This window comes from Schistocerca serialis, chromosome 2 (genome assembly GCF_023864345.2).
Source record: "Schistocerca serialis cubense isolate TAMUIC-IGC-003099 chromosome 2, iqSchSeri2.2, whole genome shotgun sequence".
NCBI lineage: Eukaryota > Metazoa > Arthropoda > Insecta > Orthoptera > Acrididae > Schistocerca > Schistocerca serialis.
Genome location: NC_064639.1, coordinates 668,583,162 through 668,610,456, shown reverse-complemented (window position 1 = coordinate 668,610,456; position 27,295 = coordinate 668,583,162). Strand labels below are relative to the sequence as shown.

General features: G+C 39.1%; 1 protein-coding gene across 2 annotated transcripts in view; it reads right to left on the bottom strand.

Annotated features, from left to right (window-relative positions):
* The window catches only part of LOC126457758 (atrophin-1-like), a 76,640-nt gene extending 49,710 nt beyond the window's left edge, over positions 1-26,930 (bottom strand). For both annotated transcript variants that reach the window (XM_050094318.1, XM_050094319.1), the window contains exons 1-4: positions 26,285-26,930; positions 26,032-26,119; positions 3,501-4,096; positions 1,484-1,660 (exon numbers count right to left, since the gene is read on the bottom strand). In XM_050094318.1, coding sequence (XP_049950275.1) covers positions 1,484-1,660; positions 3,501-4,096; positions 26,032-26,119; positions 26,285-26,824 — 1,401 coding nt within the window. In that variant the 5' untranslated portion in view covers positions 26,825-26,930. The remainder of the gene's footprint in view (positions 1-1,483; positions 1,661-3,500; positions 4,097-26,031; positions 26,120-26,284) is intronic.
* Between the last annotated feature and the right edge of the window lie 365 nt (positions 26,931-27,295).

Below are 27,295 nucleotides of genomic sequence, written 5' to 3'. Positions count from 1 at the left end.
TTGAGTAGTGACTCTGAATGTACTCTCATATGGCGAGAGATGAGAGAAAGGAATGCACCCAGGAACATCGTCAAACACAATCATTTTACTGGTCCAAATGTTATGGTGTGGGGAGGCTCGATGTTGCAAGATCTTCCAATCTCGGAACATTGTATGCTCACTGGTCAATGTTATTGTGCCACTGTATGGCTTCCCCATGCTCTTATTTTCAGGGTTGTATTTATTTCTACGAGTGGCAATGTGCAACCACATAAAACAGTGCAGATGGATGAGCTTTTGGAAAGACAGGATATCTGGAAAATGGACTGGCCTAGGAGTTCTCCTGATTTAAATGTGAGTGAGCATGTGTGGGATGTGTTGGGGAAACTACTGCAGCCCATCCACATCCTCTAATGGCTATCCAGCTGTTGTCAAATGCTGTTGGAGGAATGAAATACCCTACCCAAAAGAACTCCTTATCAACCTCGTAGTCAAAGTGGAAGTACATTGCAAAGCATGCAGTGCTGTGTGTGGTGATCACATATGCTATTAAGAACAATGTATAGTCTTTTGTAACTTCCAGACAACCATCATGAATCATGATGACTTCAGTGGAATTATCATCTTTGAATAAAAGTGTCACTTCTGTTTCTCTCATAGCATACTTCTTTCAGTTATTTTTTGTGCTATGGTATACTGTAGCAGTTATTTCTATGTACAGCCCACGTTTCAACAAGCTATGTTACTCGACAGTGACAGATCATGAAAAAATTAGTTCCCTCCTTAAGTTTTGCACACCAGTGTAATTGCTAATCATGAAATAAAATACTGTAATGCACTTCTCTCAAACAATGAAACAGCTTCACAGAGAAAAATGACTATATTCAAGAACTTTACAGTGTCTGCGAACCACTGGAAATAGAAATAAGCAAAAAATAAAAACAAAGCATTATCATTCTTATATGTGAGTGCAGAACTTTCCCAACACATACAGCTGATGAAATCTGTCTGGGCTTTCATCCACATGGCTGCGTTGAAATCTGAGACACTTTGACGAGTGCCACACTCACTGAAACCCCTCAGAATTTCAATGCAGCCTGAGAAGGTTTTGTCATTATCCTTCTCTTGTTCAAGTTTGAAAAGGTGCATAGATCAACAGATCATCTTCATCAACACCTGTTTTTAATGAATCACAGTCACTCCATGTAATCACAGTTAAGACTATGGCCCTGAGACTGCAATGGCTCAGAACATTCACCGCTGTGTCACTTATTTTATTAGGTGCTTATCAACATGCCTACTTTCCCTACATTTTTCTTTGAATGCAACATAACATGTTACAAATAAAGTTCACTTCATTCAAAACATTGAAAACCAATAGCAACTATTTTTACTTGGGGAAGGGGTGATGGGGGAGGGTACGGGGGAGCAGCAGAACATTAATTTTTATATGTCAATTGTCAATAACATGTAGCTGCACAAAAAACTAATTTACGGTTTGTACCTCACTGTCCATGGACTCTGGCTTTCTCCTGTTGCTGGAGGATGTCAGATCGCCTCTCCTTTCCAAGTTACTTAAGCCATTTGTATTACTTAACTTTGTCAGAACAGCACGGAGCTCTGATATAGCTGCAGATGGAATTCCCATTTCCTTTAGTTCTTCATCACATTTCTGTTTGAGCTGGAATTCCAAAAGACTCAAATAAACAAAGAACCATACCTCAACAAATTCTGCTAAACACAGAGATGGAGACTTTATGGGTTCTAGGATTGTAAAATCAAATTTTAATGTGTTTAGCTTTCAACATTTCAGACCACAAATAGCTTCCTCAAATAAAGCAATATGTTTACTTCCCTGCATTACTCGATAAACTTCTTATCTTATTAGACCAAAATGAGACTAAAGTAAGTGAAATTAGTAAAATTCTACAGTACTGATTTTTAACGTGTTAGTAAAGATCAAATCATTTTATTCTCAGTGTGTGGGGTTGTATGAATTACAAACTGGAATAAAATACTTGTGCTAATAACAGTTCATTTCACTGCAAAAGAAAAAGTGCACATAAATGCCACGTTCCGATAAAAATAAACTGTTTTTAATCATGCACAATGAAATTTGAAGAGCTTGTGGATCTTTTTCAGATGCTTTGGTTTCTGCATGCACCTGCATCTTTTGATATACTTTTAGGTATACAATTGCAACTCATTTGTGATATCAAATGTTTGCAAAATTATGTGATAGAAACAAAGTGAATGTTGAAGACTGAATGCTTGTTAATATGCCTGTGCAAGAAAACTAGGGTAAAAGTTGTAAGTACTATAAATGGTGAAATGTGGGACCACCTCTTACAAATAAAAATCACACTAACGACTCTGACTTGACGCCAGTAGAACAACCAACTGCAGTAGAGCAACCAATTGTCTTATCAAATATTTCTGACACTCTTATAGACTACATACATTAGATGTAACCAGAATTCTTCCTCCAAAACTGTAAATAAAGTAAGCAAAGTTAAAAAATTTGGTTATGCAATTCAGATTTTGTATTTAGGAATTGGATGTATGTTTCAATCAGTGTATACGATCTTTTGAAATCTTCCTTAAACTGACCTTTTGCAGTGAAATTTACTTATTGTGTGTGTTTACAGACACTTTATCAAGATGATTAGATTTAAATGCACTGATCTGCTCCCAAAACAAGATTTTGATGCTACTTACAATCAGCCTAAGAAAACAAATGACAGTTTTTGTGAGGAATCATATAAATCCCACTGCCGCTCGTTTTACCTAACAGCTGTCTCAAGTCTGTTTTACTTTCTTGATCAAATCAAAATCACAGAGAAATTTTTGTGATCATGAAGCAGCAGATAGACCATAAACAGATCAAATCTCTCTTCTCTCAAGCTTGTCAATAGGAGCATTATGTATTACGTAACAGAAACAGAACGAACAGCGCACGCACTTTATTTACTGATCTCATTCTTACCACAAATGGAATGCAACCCTCCCCCAACACACACACCAGAAAGTATTATTTATTTTTTGGTATACCTAGTCACTTACCCTTAATAGCCCCTTTCATTAATAAAAGTAAAATAACATCTTAGCTTTGGTGACAGCTGCTTACTGGGGAAAAAAAAAAAAAAAAAAAGAACATCCTCTCACACAGTGTTCTATTAATAACCTCAAAGTTCAGTCTGCTGCCAAATACTGGTGATTTGTTTTCTATGATTGTTTCTGTCACTACAGTTCTTTCCCTGGTATTCAATTTTGTGGCATTTACTTTTACTCTGTTGCTTTTGTTCATCACTGCCCAGATCTAACCCCCCCCCCCCCCTCTCTCTCTCTCTCTCTCTCTCTCTCTCTCTCTCTCTCTCACTCACTCACTCACACACACACACACACACACACACACACACACACACACACACACACACACAGCACACATAGAGAGTATAGTTAATTACGTGAATACAGCAAAACACTACACTCAGTAAAAAATAATAACACCAGTTATTCACCTCTTCAGGAGTGTACTTCTTGACAATGCCTGGTATTTCTTTGGTAAAGGACTCCCAGACACCATCTGGTGGTTCAACACTGCCCTTTCGTGACAAGTTCCTCTGCAGCGGCAAGGGTTCAGGTGCACAATTGGACCGTGCTCTTCGTTGTACAGGAGGACCCTTGAATCCGGTAGTGCCATTACTGCTGCTACCAGGTATCCTCTCTACTGTTGCAGGACGAGAGGGGGCTGGTGGAGCTGCAGGTGATCCAGCACGACTAGGAGATCCTGACTGGGAGGGTGATGACTGCCTACTGACTAGAGGTGAAGGAGGATACTCTGCAGGGTTGGGAGCAGTGGTAGCTGGAGCAACGGGCATCTCACATACTACAATGGGGCCAGGCGCTACAGCTGCAGGATGAGGCCAAGGAATATGTTGCTGATGTGTGCTATTCCCAACTGGCGATGGGAAGGCAGCAACTTGTACATAGCCCAGTTGTTCCGGAGGTGGCAAGCCCAAACTATGGGCCACAGCCATTCCAGGAGGAACAGTGCTGCTACTACTACTGTTATTGCCAGCATTAGCGATGCGAGTTTTTGGATCACCAGCAGCAGCTGTAAGAGGAAAGAATAAAAAAAAATTAATTCCTTTAATTGTAAATTCTTTGCAACATATTATGCAATTACAAAAACATTAACAACAAGACACATGACAGCACCTAGAAGTTCTTTGTGTTACGTATAGCGTTTATAACTCCAGGATGTGCAAAATGTGAGGTTTTCAAAACTTACATGAATTGTGTGTAAAACTGTAAGAACTGAATTTCAGTACAATTTGACACTGGTCAATAGTTCTTGAAAACATAAAACAATGAAGTATCCTTTATTTCCCATTGAAAACTCATATAAAAATTGGGAATAATTGTCAAGAGGAAAATCTCATGTTTGCTACCAAGCAAATACACTATTTTTATGGCAGAATGCAGAAGTGGAATTATAATCCTTGAGCCATTTATTATGCAGGATGGCAGTGCCTGTCCAATCTGTCTCCTAACCAATTATAAACACTCAATACTAGCCAATAATGTGTCATGTCACTAGCTATTAGGTTACAAGATGTTCCCTAAACTGAGAACAGCTTACCAGCATTGTAGACATCATCTCCATTAACAGATTACTACAGTGTCATTCCATGTCAATGACATACGAGTCTCCACTCGATCATCTCCCATTTTGACGAAATTTTTACAGGGTGTAACTTACATATGGGTCTTACATGAAGCCGTATCAAATTACAGGTTGATAAGTAGTATTGTGGAGCCAGCAGCTGTGTTTTTGTAAAGGATGGTTTTTTCCCTGTAGTGACAAATATGAATATATCACCAAGTTTGCTTTACTGTTGCTCGAAATCTAAGGGGACTACCATGTTTAAGCTTTGATAATTCTGATAAACTTTTTAAATACAACAGCCTAGATGTTGAACATGTGCAAAATGTACAGCAGATTTATCACAAATTGCTGTCAAAGCAGCTCACAGAGCTTTTTGTGACAAATTTGGATCATGTTTTGGCAGATATGAAATGTCGTGTGGCTAAGGCCTCCCGTCGGGTAGACCGTTCGCCTGGTGCAGGTCTTTCGATTTGACGCCACTTCGGCGACCTGCGCGTCGATGGGGATGAAATGACGATGATTAGGACAACACAACACCCAGTCCCTGAGCGGAGAAAATCTCCGACCCAGCCGGGAATCGAACCCGGGACCTTAGGATTGACATTCCGTCACGCTGACCACTCAGCTACCGGGGCCGGACATGTTTTGGCAGATTGTAACATATGATAGAATGACTTTCTGATGCTGATTTTTTCTCCCATTCCAGCCAGCCAGCATGTCATAAGGCTGTGCAAATGGCATCGTAATTACTCAGTTACTTACAAATTTTGTGCGGTTTTCAAAAGGGTCATAATATATCTGACTAATCAGCACCTTTGAAGAGGGCTCTTTATCTGACTACTCTGCACCTTTGAAAAGAGCTCTTTAGTTTGAGTATGACGAGTGTTTCACTTCTGAGACAAACCGGTTCAAAGGAGTAAAATTGCAAAAAACTTTGACTGATATTATGAACAAAGAATTTGTGGTGTTTCTCAATATGGAAATTTGAAAATCTGAAAGTTGTTATTAACTGTTTTCTTAAAACAAAAATTTTCTCCGCACTTGACTTTTAGAAGTGTTTATATGTTCATTTAGGTTAGGTGTTCCCAGACTTTTTGCCACTGCATACCATTTGATATTTTTAGAAATTTGGGCATACCACTACAGCTTGTTCACCTTTAACAAACCCTGAGATGGGGTGGGAGTGGTGTGGAATGCTGAAGACGAATGCCACAGGGGTGAGGAACAGTACGAGGCAAATAACTTTCATCATCTTGCTCAGTGTCGACAACAGACACATGGTTTTTGCACTGTGCTGATAAACTACTATGTATTGTAGAAATGTGACACACCCAAGTAATAAGATTTCATGGAATTATTTTTTTTTAAAAAAAGTCATTCATATTCACATGTGGTACTCATTCGTAGCAAATAATATGCGCTTAAATCAATAAATGTTTTGTTTAACTGCATATGTGCCACCCCGATATGTTCTTGCACACCATCAGTGTTGTGTGTACCACTCTGGGAATTCCTGATTTAAGTTGTTTCTGTGTAGTACCTAAAAGCCATTCTACCATAAGATACAAGCGGCCAAACACGATCCAAATTTGTAATGACAAGTTTTATGAGATACCTTGACAGCAACAATGATGTACTGCAAATCTATCAGGCACATGTTCAGCAACTAGACTGTTGTACCTAAAAAGTTAAGCAGAAGCTCGAAGTTTCAGCACATAACTAAAAAGTTAAACAGAAGCTCAAAGTTTCAGCACATGAGTCCTCCTTGATCATGAGCAACAATATAGTAAACTTGGTGATTTATTCATATCAGTCACAACATGGAAAAACTGGCCTTTACAAGAACACGACTAGTGGCTACAGCATATTACTGATCAAACTGTAATTTGGTATGGCTTCACATAGGACCCACACATACATTTTGTAAAAAATTCATCAGAATTGGAGAGGTTCACGTGGAATCTTGTTGAAAAAAAACTTTGTAGTCTGTGATTACTATATCGACGAGTCACAATTGGAACTTGTCAGCTTGTACAAATACGTGGGTGCAAAAATCTGTATGAATATTAAGTGGAATGGCAACACATGTTTGATCACAGGTAAAATGAGTGACAGACTTTGGTTCATTGGTATAACAGTACAATTAGTCTGCAAAGGAGACTGCTTACAAAATGGTCATGCAACCAAGCCTAGAATAATGCTAAAGTAGTTGGGACCTATACCACATATGACTAACAGAAGATATAGAATCTACATAAAGAAAGGCAGCACAAATGGTCATAGGTTTATATGATATGGAGTAGCATTTTGCAAATCTGGATTGACGTCAGCTGTTTTCGACACAGGAAATATCTGTGCCGGACCGGGACTATCACCTGGATTTCCCAGGCTGACACAAATCTTCATGTGTCACAAACATCTGATGTCAATCCAGATTTGCAATATGCAAATCCATTTTGAACAATTTACATAAGCTGTAATAATAAGAATGTGTATGCATGTCTGAAGAATGTGAAGATACATACACTGTATAAACACTGACATTGTATTACTCGACCCTAATATTATTGCACCTGGAAGTGAGGGTGCTATGTTTAGCTTACTGTGAGGTTTTATCGTGATATTTCATCAGGACATGCTGAACCACTTGATAGTATATGTGCTTCTGTCTTGAAATCCCTCACAATGCAATGCCTTTTCCTTAGTCATCATTGTAGTTGTTTGCTATAAAGTCACTGTGTCAATGTCTACATGGAGACTCTGCAAATCACATTTAAGTGTCTGGCAGAGGGTTCACTGAACCACCCTCACAATTCTCTATTATTCCAATCTCGTACAACACACGGAAAGAACGAACACCTATATCTTTCCTTACGAGCTCTGATTTCCCTTATTTTATAATGGTGATCATTTCTTCCTATGTTGGTTGGTGCCAACAAAATATTTTTGCATTCTGAGGAGAAAGTTGGTGATTGGAATTTTGTAAGAAGATTCTGTCACAACGAAAAACGCCTTTCTTTTAATGATGTCCAGCCAAAATCCTGTCTCATTTCAATGAAACATTCTCCCATATTTCGCGATAATACAAAACGTGTTGCCCTTCTTTGACTTTTTCGATGTACTCCATCAGTCCTATCTGGTAAGGATCTCACACCACGCAGCAGCACTCTAAAAGAGGATGGACATGCGTAGTGTAGGCAGTCTCCTTAGATCTGTCACATTTTCTAAGTGTCCTGTCAATAAAACGCAGTCTTTGGTTACCCTTCCCTACAACATTTTCTATGTGTTCCTTCCAATTTAAGTTGTTCGAAATTGTAATTCCTATGTATTTAGTTCAATTTACGGCCTTTAGGTTTGACTGATCTATCATGTAACCAAAGTTTAACAGATTCCTTTTAGCACTCATGTGGATGACCTCACAATTTTCATTATTTACAGTCAATTGCCAATTTTTGCACCATACACATATCTTCTCTAAACTGTTTTGCAGTTTGTTTTGATCTTCTGAAGATTTTATTAGTTGATAAATGACAGCTTCACCTGCAAACAACCTAAGATAGCTGCTCAGATTGTCTCCCAAATCTTCTATACAGATAAGGAACAGCGAAGGGTCTACAACACTACCTTTGGAAACACCAGAAATCACTTCTGTTTTACTCGATGACTTTCTGTCAGTCACTACGAACTGTGACCTCTCTGACAGGAAGTCACAATTCCAGCAACATAACTAAGATGATATTCCATAAGCACTCAATTTCTCTTTAAGCTGCTTGTGTGGTACAGCGTCAAAAGCCTTCTGGAAATCCAGAAATATGGAATCGATCTGAAATACCTTGTCAATAGCACTCAACACTACATGCAAATAAAGAGCTAGTTGTGTTTCACAAGAACAATGTTTTCTAAACCCATGTTGACTGTGTGTCAATAGACCGTTTTCTACATGGTAATTCATATTCTTCGAACACGACAAATGTCCAAGAATCCTGCTGCATATTGACGTTAACGATATGGGCCTGTAATTAAATGGATTACTCCTACTACCTATCTTGAATATTGGTGGTGACCTGTGCAACTTTCCAGTCTTTGGGTACAGATCTTTCATTGAGGTAGTTGTATATGATTGTCAAGTATGAAGCTAATGCATCGCCATACTCTGAAAGAAACCTAATCGGTATACATTCTGAACAAGAAGAATTGCTTTTATTAAGTTATTTAAGTTGCTTCACTACTCTGAGGATATTTACTTCTATGCTATTCATGTTGGCAACTGTTCTTGATTCGAATTCTGGAATATTTACTTTGTCTTCTTTTGTGAAGGCATTTCAGAAGACTGTGTTTAGTAACTCTGCTTTGGCAGCACTGTCTTCTATGGTATCTTCATTGCTATCGCGCAGAGAAGGCATTGATTGTTTCTTGCAGCTAACATACTTCACATACGACCAGAATCTCTTTGGATTTTCTGACAGGTTTCGAGACAAAGTTTTGTTGTGGAAACTGTTATAAGCATCTTGCATTGAAGTCCGCACTAAATTTCAAGCTTCTGTAAAAGATTGCCAATCTTGGGGATTTTGCGTCTGTTTAAATTTGGCGTGTTTGTTTCGTTGTTTCTGCAACAGTGTTCTGACCCGTTTTGTGTACCAAGGAGGACCAGCTCCATTGTTTGTTAATTTATTTGGTATAAATCTCTCAATTGCTGCCAATACTATTTCTCTGATTTCAAGCCACATCTGTGTTTCCAATAACAGCCATGGGAGGCCAAGCGCAATAATACTGTGGTTGAGTAGTAACCATCACTAATGTCAAAGGTTAATTTGACCTATCAGACACTGTCATGGAGACGCTGATGAAACTGAATTGGAAGACACTCTTAAGATGAACACAAAATATCCTGAGAAAGCCTACTTATAACATTTCAAGAAGCAGCTTTACATGGTGAATTTAGAAATATACCAAAATACTGTATGTATAGTTCCCATAGGGATCATGACTACAAAATTAGACCAATTACAATACCAAAGTGGTGTTTAATCAACCACTTCACATAGGAATGGAATGGGGAGCAGCTCTAATAACTGGTAGAATGGGAAATACCCTCCGTCATGCACTTCATGGTGGTTTGCAGGGTACCGATATTTCACACTGGTTTGCAAAGTACTGATATAGATATGTGTGTGTGTGTGTGTGTGTGTGTGTGTGTGTGTGTGTGTGTGTGTGTGTGTGTGTGTGTGTAAAAATTATGTAATTTTGAGCTTTACAGATGTCAGATAACTTCACAGCAAGAAAAATTTGAGGGCATAACACTGTCTGGTAGTTCGTTTGATCTTGACTCCCAGTGAAAACACTGAACTATACATGTCGAAGGCTCTGAGTAACTGAAGTAGACTACTAACTCATATGATATTACCCACTACCAGCCCCATATATGGAGACTACTTATTGTACACACTAAGTAGTTATATTTGTACTGTATTAATTCACCATTTTGAAATGCTAAAATGATCTGATAGAAAACATGTTGAAGAAATTATGTCAGGAGAGATACTTAAAAGAGAGAGAAGAAGATAGGGAAGGCTGAATTTTAAAGCAGTGCAGACAATGAGGTGACAAGAAAGGGTGCTCGATCACAAATTATAAGTATGAGGAAGGAAATCAGTCAAATTCTTCACAAAGGTACTACCTACCTCACTCAACTCCAGTATTTTAAGAAAAGAGAAAACTTGAATATGAATGGCTTGACAGGTAGCTGAAAATTGCTCCTCCCAAATGGAGGCACAGTGTCTTAACTACGTGTCTCCTTACTATGTACTGAAGTTGTTCCAGGAAAATCAAATAGAAGAAATACACGATTGCTTCAAGAGAACTTTTACTCTTAAAAGCAGATAGAATACTGCCAAATTTTTCCACGTACATCTTCCTATCTCCGTTGTCCATAATTGCATGTAAAAAAATAACTGCACTTGAGGGCTGTTGGTGCCGCACACAAATGTACTTAGAATCGTAATTTAAAGTGGAATAATCACACCACACAAGTTATAGAAAGTACAGAAGCCAAACTCTGAAATGTAATTCAACCACAAGAGGTGTAACTTTTTAAAAGTCACCATATGATTTATTCTTGAGTAATGCTCTTCAGTTTGGAACACTCTCCTGGCAGGATTAATAGAGAAGACATGTATGTGGATTTAGTCAGTGTTAAAGCACCATGGAGATGCTCACTCAGTTTCAGATGCAGATGTTTCAAGATGGCATCCCAGGGGGGACTATGCATGTTCTCAAAGGGCTCAAAAAACATTACTTCTGTTCACAAAACAGTGCACTTGAATGAAACATGCAGTAAATATAATATGTGATCACTGATTAAATGTTTTTAAAATTACATATATACAGGGTGGCCCAAAAAGGATGGTCACATTTTAAATAACTATAACTCCATCAGTTTTACAAATTAATTTTATTCAATTACGTAACTAAATGCTCCCAGGCACCCAATTACAAGAACTAACCACAAAAAATCATGTACGGAAAATGACTTCTGGAAGATGGTGTCCTTCCTCGGTGATGCATTCCACAAGTCTTTTCTCGAAATTTTCCATCACTTTCACTACTGTTTCTTCTTGAATTGCCATAATTTCCGCACTGATTGCCTCCTTCAGATCAATTAAGTTTCGGGGCTTCTTTACGTAGACTTTTGACTTTAGGTATCCCCAAAGAAAAAAATCACAGGCTGAGAGGTCAGGTGATCTCACGGGCCAGTGGACATCTCCAAAACGCGAGATGATGTGGTGGGGGAACATCCGCCTTAAAACACACATGGAGTCATTGGCTGTGTGGGCCGTGGCCCCGTCCTGTTGAAACCAAATTCGATCTCGATTTACATGTAACTCTCGCAGTTTCGGCACCAAAAAGCTACGTAGCATGTTAACGTAACGTTTCGAGTTCACTGTGACTGTAGCGTTGTTCTCCTCAAAAAAATAAGGACCAACAATCCCCAATCTTGAAATTCCACACCAGACTGTTACCTTAGCACTATGAAGAGGCTTTTGGTGCAATTCTCTGGGATTATCTGCTGCCCAATACCTGCAGTTTTGTTTATTGACAAAGCCGTCTAAATGGAAATGGGCTTCATCTGACATAAGAAGCACAACATCATTATTAGAGTACAAAATGTCAAGCATTGATTCACAAAATCGTCTTCGCTGCTCAAAATCACGATCATACAGCTTTTGCGTGATCATAATTTTGTATGGGTGAAACTGTAACTCACGGCTTAAAATACGCTGCAACGAACTACGGCTGAGGCCTAAAGTTTGAGCACGACGCCTAGTGGAACGACGCGGGCTTTGCAGCACTGACGCTCTAACATCATCAATGTTCTGTGGAGTAACTGCCGTACGTGTACGCTCTGTAGATTTACCACTTTTGACAGACCCTGTTGTCCGGAATGCAGTCACCCAACGTGATATGGATCTGCGATCTGGAATGGGTCCATCACGCGCTACACCAAAATGTTGTCGAAACAATCGTTGCACAGTAATAAACGATTCATCATTTCTGAAAAACTGTTCCACAGCAAAAACACGATGCTCGACCGTCCACTGCGCCATCTCGTGGCAAACTGGGTGTAATGGCCGACTTGCAGACGGCCGGCAGTGGTCCCCCCTCCTCACCTTTCAATGGTACTACGCAGTTCAAATCCGACCATCCTTTTTGGGCCACCCAGTAGAAGGCGAACTGTGCTATTTCCTAACTACTATCACATGTGGAACATATTTCAGATAATTATGCCAGGTTTTATTATTAACCAGGTCCACAGACACAATCAAAAGATTATCATTTAACTGCTACATCTGTAGTTACCAGGATGTCAACTTTATGACCATAATGAACTTTTCCCCATGTACATAAATTTCATCACGTTTATGAGATACACATATGTCTCACATTTCACCCATTTTTGTCAACTATGCCTATTCATGTATAAAAAATGTTTTAAAGTACTGCCCGAAGTAACCGGGATCAAAGATTTCAACTTCTTTATTTAGGAACCTATTTGCACAGATCCTCTTCAACAGCCAATATGAGTAAACCATTTGGTCACAATACAGTTCAATTTAACTCGACCCGTTTTGCAGGCAATACGTCATGTTTTCTCAAGTTTTCCAAAGAGACATAATGGCTCATTAAATGACAAAAGGATTCATCAATGATGCAATATTTACGTCTCGCCCAGCTAGACATAAATATTCATGTACAATTAACTCTATGCACAAATATTGCAAAAGTAAATAAGCTTCACAAACTATAATATTCACGTGTGTACTTGACAATGGCAGCACTACTGAAACAGGCTTTCTGTACAAAATATAACACCACTATTAGCAGCTAACTTGAAAGATTCAATTCATAATGTAGTTGATTTTGTATACCACAAATTGTGAATACATCCCAATTTTTTTCTTAAAATAATGCAAAATATTACCAAGAGATGGGGATAAATGTACTTCTGTACAGGATGGTTATACACTGTCCAGTCACATTAATGTGATGACCTGTCAAAAGCCTAAATAACCAACTTTTGCAGTGTGGACTGCTCTGAGATGTGCAGGAAGAGTCAATGAGGTTCTGGAAGATATTGACATGTATGTGGAGCCATGCTAATTACAGTGCCATGGCCACCTGTGCTAGGTTTCAAGGGTGAGGATCCATGATGCAAACAACCCAATCGAGATGGTCCAACAGATTCTTCATTGAGTTTAAATCTGTGGAGTCTGGTGGTCAGAGGAGCATCTTGGTGCTCTTTGAACCATGCACATAAACGTACAGGAAGTAAAGCAAAGTCTTACAAGCTCCAGTCTTACGAATGTGACAAATGAGTTACTAACATAATAAGTTTTCTTTTTACCTCAATCAATACTGGTAGAACTCACATAAAAGAAAACACGAGGAATGTCCAAGAAGTTTCAGTATTACTAACAATGGTGTCATCACTAGGTGCAACTGTTGTAATACAATAGAAGTAATGGCAGTTGAAACTAGTGCAGAAAGATGTGCATTCGCGATAGACTTTGAAGTGCTCTAAAACTTTTACATAATGCAAATCAATATAATAATATAATATTTGGCGAAGTGTGAATAGGACTCGTGCTCTGAGGATTTCACCCCCCCCCCCCCCCCCACACCCACCACACACACACACACACACACACACACACACACACACACACACACACACACACACAGAGAGAGAGAGAGAGAGAGAGAGAGAGTTCATAGTTGATCTATCCTGGGAATTGAGAATCTTTGTGTACTTTCACATTCGCAATAGTAATTTCTGAGTAATTTATGAGCAAAAGGGGTCTTAACAGAAAAACACACAGACAGTCTGATAACAAATGAAAAAAAAATTATATTTTGTCACGTGATATAACTACTAATTAACAGTTGTGAAACATTGTTACTTGCCAAATTTAATGATTCTGGGTCAATGGAAAGTAACAGGTTTTGATGAGTGAGTTTGTATCAAAATATGTGATGCAAATAGCTGTATATTTTGATTGCACTGACTTAGAAGTTTAAATTTGTTACACCACCAGGGGATCGTAGACCTTAGTATGTGACAAATTTGAACTTGATACACCAATCTGTTCCTCAGGGGGAAAAAAAGAGAGTTCTTAGCCATGGGACAGACAGACTTCCACCAAAGTAATCCTGTAAAGAAGGGTTCCTTTCTTACTGAGTGAGGTATGGTATTGTGAAAACGAAAGCAAACCTACAGAGTAGTAAATCCGAGAGAGAGAGAGAGAGAGAGAGAGAGAGAGAGAGAGAAAAACTGATATGTAAGATCTTTAATATGTCAATTGAAGGCTACTTATGTGAAGGAAAATTTACTTGGAAATGAAGGAAGGAAGATTGTAATGTTTAATGTCCTGTTCAATATGAGGTAATCAGAGAAGAGCACACTCTCAGACCGAACAAAGATGGTGGAGCACAACTCTACCACGACCTTTTCAAAGGAACTGTCCTGGAAATTCCTTTAAATAATTTTGGGAAACCAAGGAATTTGTAAGAAAAATGATGCAGGAGAAAAATAACATTCAGTCGTGACATTCATTTACACCCCGAGAACTGAAGACTCCATAACTGAGTGAATGAAGTACAGACATAGACCCGACCTTTAAACTGGTTCACAATGTAAAAGCTGTGGGCATTCAAGAAATGCAGAAAACTGTTTCAAGCAGAAAAGTGGCATTAAGTATGAAAGAGTTGATTCCTCCGTTTTGTTTGTGATTCCTTTATTGGTATTCGTTTTTCATGTATTGCATCACTTTTGTATGGCAATTTATAACAAAATCCCTCAATTAGTGTGTAATTTCCTCAATTTTTTTCACAATTAATGGTGGTGTTTTTTTTTCCCTTCTCCATTTTGTTTCCAGTTCACATGTTTGCCATAACAATTAAAATCAAGACAGTCCTAGTGATGTGCTTCTATTATTAGCAGCTCATAAAGAAATAGAAAATAATAGCAAGATAACAAGAAAGCCCATCACTTTTATGTATTTATTGTTCCAAGCTATTCTTCCCTGTGCAAGCCTCTTCATCTCCGAATAACTACAGCAACCAACATCCTTCTGAATCTGCTTACTGTGTTCATCTCTCTGTCTCCCTCTATGACTTTTGGTCCCCCTCCAATACTAAATTGATCCCTTGATGCCTCGGAATGTGTCCTGCCAACTGATCCATTCTTTTAGTCAAGTTGAACCACAAATTTCTTTTCTCCCCAATTCTATTCAGTACCTCCTCATTAGTTATATGATCTACCCATCTAATCTTCCATTCATGTGCAGCACCACATTTCATAAGCTTTTATTCTCTTGTCTAAACTGTTAATTGCCCATGTTTCATTTCCATACATGGCTACACTCCTTAGAAATACCTTCTGAAAATACTTCCTGACACTCAAATCAACATTCAGTGTTAACAAATTCCTCTTTTTTAGAAATGCTTTTCTTGCCACTGCCAGTCCTCTCCCACCTACTACTTTGTCTTCTTTCCTAGACCAATTCCCTTAGAATCATCTGATTTAATTAAATGACATTCCATTATACATATTTTGATTTTGCTAATGTTCATCTTATATCCTCCCTTCATGACACTGTCCATTCTATTCAGCTGCTCCTATAAGTCTTCTGCTGTCTCTGACAGAGTTACAATGGCATTGGCAAACCTCAAAGTTTTTGTTTTTCTTATGAACTTCAATTCTTACTCCAATTTTTCTTTGGTTTCCTTTACTGCTTGCTCAATGTACAGATTGAATAACAATGCAGATAGGCTACAACCCTGTCTCACTCCCTTCTCAACCACTGATTCCCTTTCATCTCGCTTGACTCTTAACTCCCATCTGATTTCTGTACAAATTGTAAATAGCCTTTCACTCCCTGTATTTTACCCCTGCTACCTTCAGAATTTCAAAGAGAGTATTCCAGTCAACACTGTCAAAATCTCCTAAGAAAGGTTCAGTAGTGCTTCACATTTTCATACATTTCTCCAGAATCCAAACTGACCTTCCCAAGGTTGGCTCCTACCAGGTCTTCCATTCTTCTGTAAAGAATTCGAGTTTGTATTTGGCAACCATGACTTATTAAACCGATAGTTTGATAACACTCACACCTGTCAGCACCTGCTTTCCTTGGAATTGGAATCATTCTCCTTGAAGCCTGAGTGTATTTCCACCATCTCATACATCTTGCACATCAGATGGAAGAGTTTTGTCAAGGTCGGCTCTCTCAAGGCTACTAGTGGTCTTGCTGGAATGTCTTCTACTACTGGGGCCTTGTTTTTATAAATAGATGCAAATAATGTCCTGCAATGACACTGATTAGGAAACACGAGTTTTAACTTTATTCTAAAGTGAAATACCATTTATGCACGAGATGTAACATATGCATTATTTTACTGCCTTGAGGAAGGACTACTCGAATTAATGAGCTTTTAAGTATAGTGTCCCAAGAACAAATCACTTCACATCTGAGCAAAATGAATGATAACCGGTACAGAAATCACAAATAATATGTAATTTCACAGGTCATCTGAAGATGAAAACATTTAAGTTTTAAGTGGTGTTTTAAAATTGCCTCAGTATGGCCAATGTGATGACATGCAAAGAGGAAATGTGGGTAAATACCATCAGTTGACCAATTGGACTGACAGGAAGTAAAATGACAAATGGAAACACTGAATAGAAAACAACAGGAAATTACAAGTGAAGCAGTTATATTCATTTCTAAGGTCAAACAGGACACACAATGAACAAGTGAGGGGAAGAGGGTAGGAAAAGATTGGAACGATGAGGAAGGAGGGAGAGCAAATAAGTATAGGCAACCACAGTTAAATTCAAGAGAACATCATGAAACAAAAGACACTGTCCAAAATGGATGGGCAAAAGTTGACACTACTTTGCATGACAGAACTGAACAATTTCACAGTCATCAATTAACAATGGACTATCCATGAAATCACATATTTTAAGGTGAACAGCTACAGAATTCATCAGGAGTCTGTTCATTCATCAACTAAAGAGTAAGATGATACAAGAAAGTAGTTGTGGGCCACTGAGAGGTTTATTATTATAAATTAGTTACATGCAATTTGTAACTAACAATATTTTGTCAAATTTGTCTATTTTGACAAAGGTCTCTCCAATCTCTGAGAATTACTCTAAAAATTTAAGAGCGTACATTTCAATACAGGCCTAGCAAAATATGGCTTCCTCTAAAATAGGACTTGTTAATGACTAACTTAGAAAATAAAAGTAATGGGACACCTCCTAATATCACGTTGGACTTCCTTTTGCCTGGGGTAGCGCAGCAACTTTATGTGGCATGGACTCAACTTGTCGTTGGAAGCCCCTGTTGAAATACTCAGCCATACTGCCTCTATAGCCGTCTAATTGTGAAAATGCTGCCAGTGCAGGATTTTGTGCATGAACTGACCTCTCAATTATATCCCATAAATGTTCAACGCAATTCATGTCAGGCAATCTGAGTGGCCATGTCAGGCAATCTGAGTGGCCAAATCATTCACTCAAATTGGCCAGATGTTCTCCAAACCAGTCGTGAACAATTGTGATCTGGTGTCATGGCGCATCATCACAAATAAAAATTCCATCGTTGTCTGGGAACTAGAAGTATGTGAATGGCTGCAAATGGTCTCCAAGTAGCCGAACATAACCATTTTCAGTAAAGGACCCAGTCCATTCCAAGTAAACACAGCCCACATTATTATGCAGCCACTACCAGCTTGCACAGTGCCTTGTTGACAACTCAGCTCCATGGTTTTGTGGGATCTGCGCCACACCTGAAGCCTACCATCAGCTCTTATAAATTGGGACTCATCTGACCAGACCATGCTTTTCCAGTCACCTAGGCTCCAACCAATATGGTCATGAACCCAGGAGAGGTGCTGCACGCAATGTCATGATGTTAGAAAAGCACAGACATTGGTCGTCTACTGCCATACACCACTAATGACAAATTTTGCCGCACTGTCCTAATGGATATGTTTGTTGGTCTCACATTGATTTCTGCAGTTATTTCATGCAGTGTTGCCTGGCTGTTACACTGACAACGCTACACAAAAGCCACTACTCTTGGTCATTAAATGAAGGCTGTTGGCCCCTGCACTGTCCATGGTGAGAGATAATGTCGTGAATTTGGTATTCTCTACACACTCTTCACACTGTGAGCCTTCAAATATTTAATTCCCTCATGATTTCCAAAATGGAATGTCCCATGCATTTAGCTCCACCTACCGTTGCATGTTCAAAATCTGTTAATTTCCGTCATGCGGTCAAAATCACATTGGAAACCTTTCCACATGAACCACATAAGTACCAATGGCACCTCTGCAAATGCACTGTCATTTTATACATTGTGTATAAGATACTAGGGCCATTTGTATTTGTGTACATTGCTATCCCATGACTTTTGTCACCTCAGTGTATAAGGTGCACACCCTTTTTTCTTGCTTTTTCACGTTGGACTGCCATAACCTAATAAAGAATACAATATTTATTGAACAATTAGTTTTGATAATTAGTATTTTTTTTACTTAAGTTTTTCATGGAACTGATATGACCTGCATGGTAATGGCTCATATACAGGCACTTCAGTACAAGCACAGGATATAATGTGTTACACACATTCTGAGGCTATCGTGATATTACTGTGTCCTTTGCACGTGTGATGACATTCTTCTTTTGTTGATATGTAGGTTGATCTAAGAACAGTTGAGAGGCTGAAATAAGTCGTTCAACAACTGTCATATTTGTTAACATATAATGGTGGTCCACATGCTGTGCACCACTATCTTGCAATTAGTAAAATATTCTTAAGCTTTCCCTTGACGTGGTTAGACACGGCCAGGCAAAAGGTTCTCCCACATACATGATCTAGGGATTTAATGTAGAGATTGCAGCTCATTGAATACAAAAATGGAAGTAGAAATGAACTCTTACTTGTGGCTCAAATGGCTCTGAGCACTATGGGACTCAACTTCTGAGATCATCAGTCCCCTAGAACTTAGAACTACTTAAACCTAAATAACCTAAGGACATCACACACATCCATGCCCGAGGCAGGATTCGCACCTGCGACCGTAGTGGTCACGCGGTTCCAGACTGAAGCGCCTAGAACCGCTCAGCCACTCTGGCTGGCTCTTACTTGTGGTTACACATGAAAATACTAATTAGTAAATCCATATGCTATGATCTGAAGTGTGGACAATGCCATAAGTACAACATATGAAATGGCAAGTTTCGTCAGCAAAAAATATTAGTACCAGCAAGGAGTCATTTTAAAGGATACAGGGCTTCGAAAAAAGAAGACAGTTCTAGGAACTTGTAAGTAAGTTTCAAACAGATATGAATTTACAGTTAGCAAACCTACATTAATGCAAAAGAGCAGTACAGATAACAATAATCATTTCTTTCTCCACCTGAAAGTTGGTTTGAATAGGCCAGTGCATTACCAGGCGTGGTCCAACTGGGGGGTGGTACACCCTTGCCTTTCTCGAATTAATGTACCTAGCCAGATATTGAGGGAAACAATTTAATGTGGACTCAGAGCTATGATGAAACTTACATATACAAATCACTGCCACAGGTGAAAGAACTGCGAACAACAACAATCACCTTAGACAACCCCAAACCATTGCAGGTGTACAGTATGGCCAGAGTGTCACTTTACACTGTAATTAAATACACTCCTGGAAATTGAAATAAGAACACCGTGAATTCATTGTCCCAGGAAGGGGAAACTTTATTGACACATTCCTGGGGTCAGATACATCACATGATCACACTGACAGAACCACAGGCACATAGACACAGGCAACAGAGCATGCACAATGTCGGCACTAGTACAGTGTATATCCACCTTTCGCAGCAATGCAGGCTGCTATTCTCCCATGGAGACGATCGTAGAGATGCTGGATGTAGTCCTGTGGAACGGCTTGCCATGCCATTTCCACCTGGCGCCTCAGTTGGACCAGCGTTCGTGCTGGACGTGCAGACCGCGTGAGACGACGCTTCATCCAGTCCCAAACATGCTCAATGGGGGACAGATCCGGAGATCTTGCTGGCCAGGGTAGTTGACTTACACCTTCTAGAGCACGTTGGGTGGCACGGGATACATGCGGACGTGCATTGTCCTGTTGGAACAGCAAGTTCCCTTGCCGGTCTAGGAATGGTAGAACGATGGGTTCGATGACGGTTTGGATGTACCGTGCACTATTCAGTGTCCCCTCGACGATCACCAGTGGTGTACGGCCAGTGTAGGAGATCGCTCCCCACACCATGATGCCGGGTGTTGGACCTGTGTGCCTCGGTCGTATGCAGTCCTGATTGTGGCGCTCACCTGCACGGCGCCAAACACGCATACGACCATCATTGGCACCAAGGCAGAAGCGACTCTCATCGCTGAAGACGACACGTCTCCATTCGTCCCTCCATTCACGCCTGTCGCGACACCACTGGAGGCGGGCTGCACGATGTTGGGGCGTGAGCGGAAGACGGCCTAACGGTGTGCGGGACCGTAGCCCAGCTTCATGGAGACGGTTGCGAATGGTCCTCGCCGATACCCCAGGAGCAACAGTGTCCGTAATTTGCTGGGAAGTGGCGGTGCGGTCCCCTACGGCACTGCGTAGGATCCTACGGTCTTGGCGTGCATCCGTGCGTCGCTGCGGTCTGGTCCCAGGTCGACGGGCACGTGCACCTTCCGCCGACCACTGGCGACAACATCGATGTACTGTGGAGACCTCACGCCCCACGTGTTGAGCAATTCGGCGGTACGTCCACCCGGCCTCCCGCATGCCCACTATACGCCCTCGCTCAAAGTCCGTCAACTGCACATACGGTTCACGTCCACGCTGTCGCGGCATGCTACCAGTGTTAAAGACTGCGGTGGAGCTCCGTATGCCACGGCAAACTGGCTGACACTGACGGCGGCGGTGCACAAATGCTGCGCAGCTAGCGCCATTCGACGGCCAACACCGCGGTTCCTGGTGTGTCCGCTGTGCCGTGCGTGTGATCATTGCTTGTACAGCCCTCTCGCAGTGTCCGGAGCAAGTATGGTGGGTCTGACACACCGGTGTCAATGTGTTCTTTTTTCCATTTCCAGGAGTGTATGTGTGACAGTGTAAGACGATACAATATTTATGATTTGAACCATTCATCCAAACCACTGATATTGCAACAGTCCTCTTCGCATGAATTGCACAATGACTGCTATGTAACTGCTCAGGGAGGAGTATAAAGTCTGCACAGTGACTAATTCATTGTTTGCCTTTCTGTGTTTGGTGAAGAACAAAGGCAGATACCACAATGACTTTACTTTGGAGCAGCACTTAGTGATAAGTGTGTGGGTCCAAGAAAGGAAGTACGACAACAAAAATATGATACAGATGACAGAACAGGTTTCGTGACTGGTTCGGTAAGGAACCACAAAGTAATTAGACTTTAATCAATTGGGAGAAAGAAGCTCTTCACTTGGGAAATGTTTCAGATGCCCTCTGTTCTGATCATCAGTCAATCCAAAGACAAACATCAGCGATGTGGTCAACTTGCAAGCCAGGCAGGTAGCATATAATTCCAAGTCTAAATATACTTTATGGCCATCCTATAGTCTCAATTGTTCCCGTATGTTCACATGCTCCCAAAAAGCCCAGTATTAAAATTAGTGACACAAAATGATTTTGTATGTATAATTACACAAAAAATACCTTTATAAACATAACTCTAAACTTGCTTCCCCGAGTATGAATGTTACACCAAGCTAAAATCAGTAGGCCTACCACAAAAAGTAAAAATTTTTTATTACTATTATTAAAGCCAAGCACTTCAAATGGGGTGTTTTGTGCATAACTTAACATAGTGCCATGAAACAGACTTTACTGTGACTGATTTACATTATATTTTTATGATTTCTTGCCTGATCTTTATTCTTTTCAATAGAATAGACTTCTGGATGGAAAAATATCATAAAATGCCCTAGTGTTAAGTGTGCGCGCATGTAAAAGTTCACATTTTAATTCAAGGATCCTACTGAAAGCTGTAATTAACTGTTTTCTTTGCAGCAGGCAGTATGTGGTAACAACCTAACCTGGTAGAGAAAAATAAAGGGAATAAGTAGCTTCGAGTTAAACTTCACTGTTGCTTGTATGTGCATAATAGTTAAAAAATGGGCACAGAGAGAAAATAACTTCCAGTAACATACATTATCTGTGATGTTCTACAATAGAAATTCTTTTATTTAGAGACATTGTGGGCATAACTGCAAGTAAGTGTAACATAAAGAGCTGGAAAAAAACGAAGGCAGGAAACAATGACATACATGAAGGATGAATGTCACATGTGTATGGCTTTAAATAAGTGGCTGGAATGGATTAACAAAACTGATTAAAGCTAACAAGCATATTTTTACATGAAAATAGTTTTTAAAGAATTCAAATAACACTGCAGTTAACATACGAGGGACACAATGCTGGAACATTACACAATATTTTACCAAAGTGCCACAGTTTGACTGATGACAATTCAACAAATATGATCGGGAAAGTGTACTGTCCAAAATCCCTTACTGCTTGCTTGGCTTTCTTCAGAGGACAATATGGAAGCTATCACCACATGGAACAGTAGTTTCCTGGATCTTCCAACCACTCATGAATAGAATTAAGAGGGGAAGGCAAATAATAATGAATCCAATTGATCTGTCATACATCCTTTACGAGTGTGAAAGTACAAACATAGAAAATCTTATTGTTTATTAAATAGCAATGCCCATAGGTCTATTTCAGGTTAATGTGTTAACCAACATATATGCGATTATATTGCATACAGATTCACATTTCCTGATAAAGAGGGCTCTCATACACGGAATTCTAAACTAGTGCACATTAATAATCTTAACAGATTACTAGTAGCAGGTCAGGTAACAGCAGTTTAGACAAGTCTAGCATCCCTGGCACTTGCCACAGTGAATTTACAGCCAGCTGAATGCAGGAATGCAGTCTCTTACAATTTCTACTTGACTCAAAGGATACAAGCCACAAGGCAAGGATGGGGGGGAGGGGGGGGAGGGGGGGGGAGGAGGGGAGGGACAGTAATTATCACAAAAGGAACTTGCCAAAGAGACAGATGCAGTAATTTAGTATTAGCCTGAAGAGCATCACAACATGTAATAGGTACCCGAGTACTATCATGTGTAACCAGACAGATTTGCTGTGAAATCTCAAAAATTACTCAGCTTGAAACTGACACAAACTGCACCTCCAGGACAGACCCTTGGCTGTACTCATACAATAGCAACATTGAAGACTAATGGTGGTGGCATGAAGTATAAGGTTAATTGTTCTCACCAATCTTTCACCAGATGGTTAATACTGTACACTGATAAAACACAATCAACCAGATTACATCTTAAAGAACTGAGCACAATCTTTACAATGACATATATATTATCAGCAACTTGTTTGAAAGTGGTCAGTTTCAGGTACCTATGGCAATTTTAATTTACAGAGAACATATATCAATTTTAGTATACAATACCGATATGGCTGAAATCTGTTACACACATCAATTTGTACTTCAACACTCCTTGTTTCAACTGAACAGTGGTAGTGGTACATGTGCTAACTTTTTGTACAGGTCATGGCAGCTATCTTGGCAAACCCCATGAAAATGGAACTGGAAATTTTTCATATTTATGGACACAAATTGGGGTGGTTGGTGATATAATCAAGCAGCAGGACTTGGTAAGATCACACAAACAATCAGTAAACAATAATCATGATTAGTAAGCTTATGGTCATAATTCTCAATAACGTCAACACCTGATGCAAATATGATAATGTCCTACAGCTTATTTACTTGATATACTCTGTAACCCATGTAAAATGCACAAGTTTTTAGTTTACATTCAATGTAAATTGTCCACAAACGGACAAAAAATTTAATATTTTACTAATTTCAATAACATCTATACATGAGCTACAGTAAAAAATTACATATGAAGAAAAAAGTACTGAAATGTGAAACACTATGAAGACAAAGTTTAGCAGCAGTCATAATAAAAAGACATCAAACTGGCAAAGGGAATTAAAAGTCAAAATAAAACAAAATATGTTCATATTTGAACTTTTGGAACATACCACTAGACATCAAGTAAAATGAGCAAATAAATACCAACAGGGCCTTAGCACCATAAATCAAACAAATTAAGTAAAACCAAAAAGCAAAGCTGTTGAGTATCAACAAAATGTATTTAAATTCATACCACAATCAACGCTATAAGAAATAAATACCATTCTTTCATATGATATGATATCTTTTTACAGTTATGTGTTTCACAATCATGTTTCAGTGTTGATCTTACAGAACAAATAATTAAAACACAGGCTGATAATCATATTTAGGCTATCTCTATTATGAGTAATTCTACAGGAAAATGTTCTACTGTTTTCCGGTGGCAGAGATGGGTGTTTACTACCTATGTCAACAAACTACAAAAACACATGATATGTAATCATTTATCCTTTCACTGTCTGGCTCTTCAACATATAATATTTGGTACCTTCTTATTTTACTTCACTTTTTAAATAATAAAAAAACCCTCTAACACATTTTACAAACAGTCACAATCATTAAACAGGACAACTCGATGGCACACACTGACAGTCAGTACAATAACACCACGGTAGAGCACAGAAGCAATAACTGGGGAACTATAAGAACGAATCCATGGACAGATGTTTAAATTTGAAACATAAGTAGCTGAACATTACTTGTCAATGCCAGGTGAATGGTGCAAATTTTAATATGGGGGAATATCCAAAATATACGATAGTTTGCATCAACAAGAGATTCACCCATCCAGTTTATAATACGATAGCTTATTTGTGAGTGTCATGAAAGTACCATTTCACCAGGAAATTCTCACTTCCAAAATGTTAATGTGTGGTTTTCTTCACTAATAATTAATAAAACTTTCTCCAAAACTTATAGTTTGGCCTTTAGTCTCACTTGGGCTTAGATCTTGCTCTGTAAGTAGGCCTACTAAATAAAAATCTTACTTGTGGACTTAAGAAGCTTATAGTTGGAATTATATAAAATCATATCTGGTCAGATTTAGTGAGCTGAACAATGTTTCTTGATCAGAAAAAAATTGTGAATATTATAATTATACAAAACGTTTTTTCTTCAGTTGTTATGGGATAGGAGAACTTGAACTAAGTATGATGTTAATTTACACTGAACTATATACAACAGACATATTAGATAGGTTCACAATTTTTTTTTACACTTTATATGCAAAATGCTTAAGTAAAACAGCTGTCTTGGATTAAGGAAAATACCCATTATGTGAACATTCTGAATTTGTTTGCGCAATAGTAAACAACTTATTCCACAGTGTCAACTAGTATGAGTAACTGACACTTTCTGGATTTTAGATTTTTAATACATGTTATGAGTTTAGCAGTACACATACAAATACACAAAAATGTTTTTGAAAGGGTGGTGAGGGCTGAAATGTCAGTGTCAATGTATTGTTTACTATACACACAGGCAACACTGCAATTTAATCAGTGTATATCAATAACTACTGCATTAACACACTGACTCTCAAAGAGCGAGGATATTTTGGGACTTTAACACATTTTCTAAAATTCTTTCATGACAAAATCAACTATAGTTGCTGATTTCATTTTTAACGATGGAACTTAAGGCAATACGGGTTTTCGAAAATGCTTGTGTACTCTAGTAAATATTGTACACTCGCATTAGTATAATTATTGGTGGTTAAAATAAAATAAAAACAGTACTAGCTCACCTGTTGGGTGAGTGGGGGGTATTGCCATCCCTGAGCAGTGGCTAATTACATCTTGCCGATCTTCTGTTGCCGGGCAAGGGACGCAGGCCTAAACAGTGACAAAATACTGTGTCAACATTGTGTATTCATCTCAAACCTGCACGCTATCCTATTTAAATGTTACACTCCTAACCTCTTAAAACATAAACATCACGGAATTTCGATGCACATAAATCGAGTTTACCGCTTTAGTATACATTTAGCTGTTTCTAACCTGGATTGGAGGCTTCACGTAAAGCAGGCCAATTCCCACTGGCTGTTTGGCAGCGAAAATTTTGTCTTCTTCGTCTTGAAGCTTCAATAAAATATTAACAAGCACTGATTTTTGTTCGTAGGTGAATGCAGGGTGATTAGCCGCTAACGTATACAGTAGTAAAAGTTCATCAAAAGGATTTTCATCAGCACTTTCCGTATTTAAATTAAGATCACTAAAATCTAAGCTCGCTAAAATTTTGTACAGGCCATTAGAACATGCATGATTTGAGGACTGTAAAAGAGATAGGTACAACGTTAATTTCCTTTGTGTCCGTTTATCACTAATACACTGCAAGTCCGCAAGCTCGGCGACGTTATTCGCTCGTGTTTCTGTTTCCCTTAAATCATGGAAATCTCTCTTTCCAAGTTCCTCCAGACATGTGCCAAGATACCTCAGTTCGAATGGAAGGCACATATTCAGCAAACTGCACATCACATCAATACGTTTGTGACCACGTAATTCTTTAAACCATGACACAACGTCTTCCTTACACACCATTTCCAGAAACCATTGATACAATTTAGTTTAATTCTGCTGTGAATCAAGGATTTTAGAAGTATTAGCACACGACACTATGAAGCCAGAATTCTCCCAAAATCCCCATTTAGCAGCGGGCTTGGTATCGATACGCATTCGAGTGCAAGGATAGTTGCGTTTGAGAGATCGACTTTGCGCGCTCGTTTTGAATTGCGTACGGAAGAAAGTCGACCTAATTGACTTTGCGCTCCGTAGAATCAAATCTATTTCAGTTAACGATTTCCTGCTTCTCTTTACCGAAAATTTATATTTACGGTACAAATTTCGCATTTCGTCCATCCGCATAAATATGTCAGCAAAACGGATCGAAATACACTTTCACGCATACCATACGTGAGCTGTTCCTATTTTATTTTATTTTTTATTGGTTCTTTGATCATTGGACATAACACTATAAGACAAGTCTGATACATCCCAGAAATAATATATAAT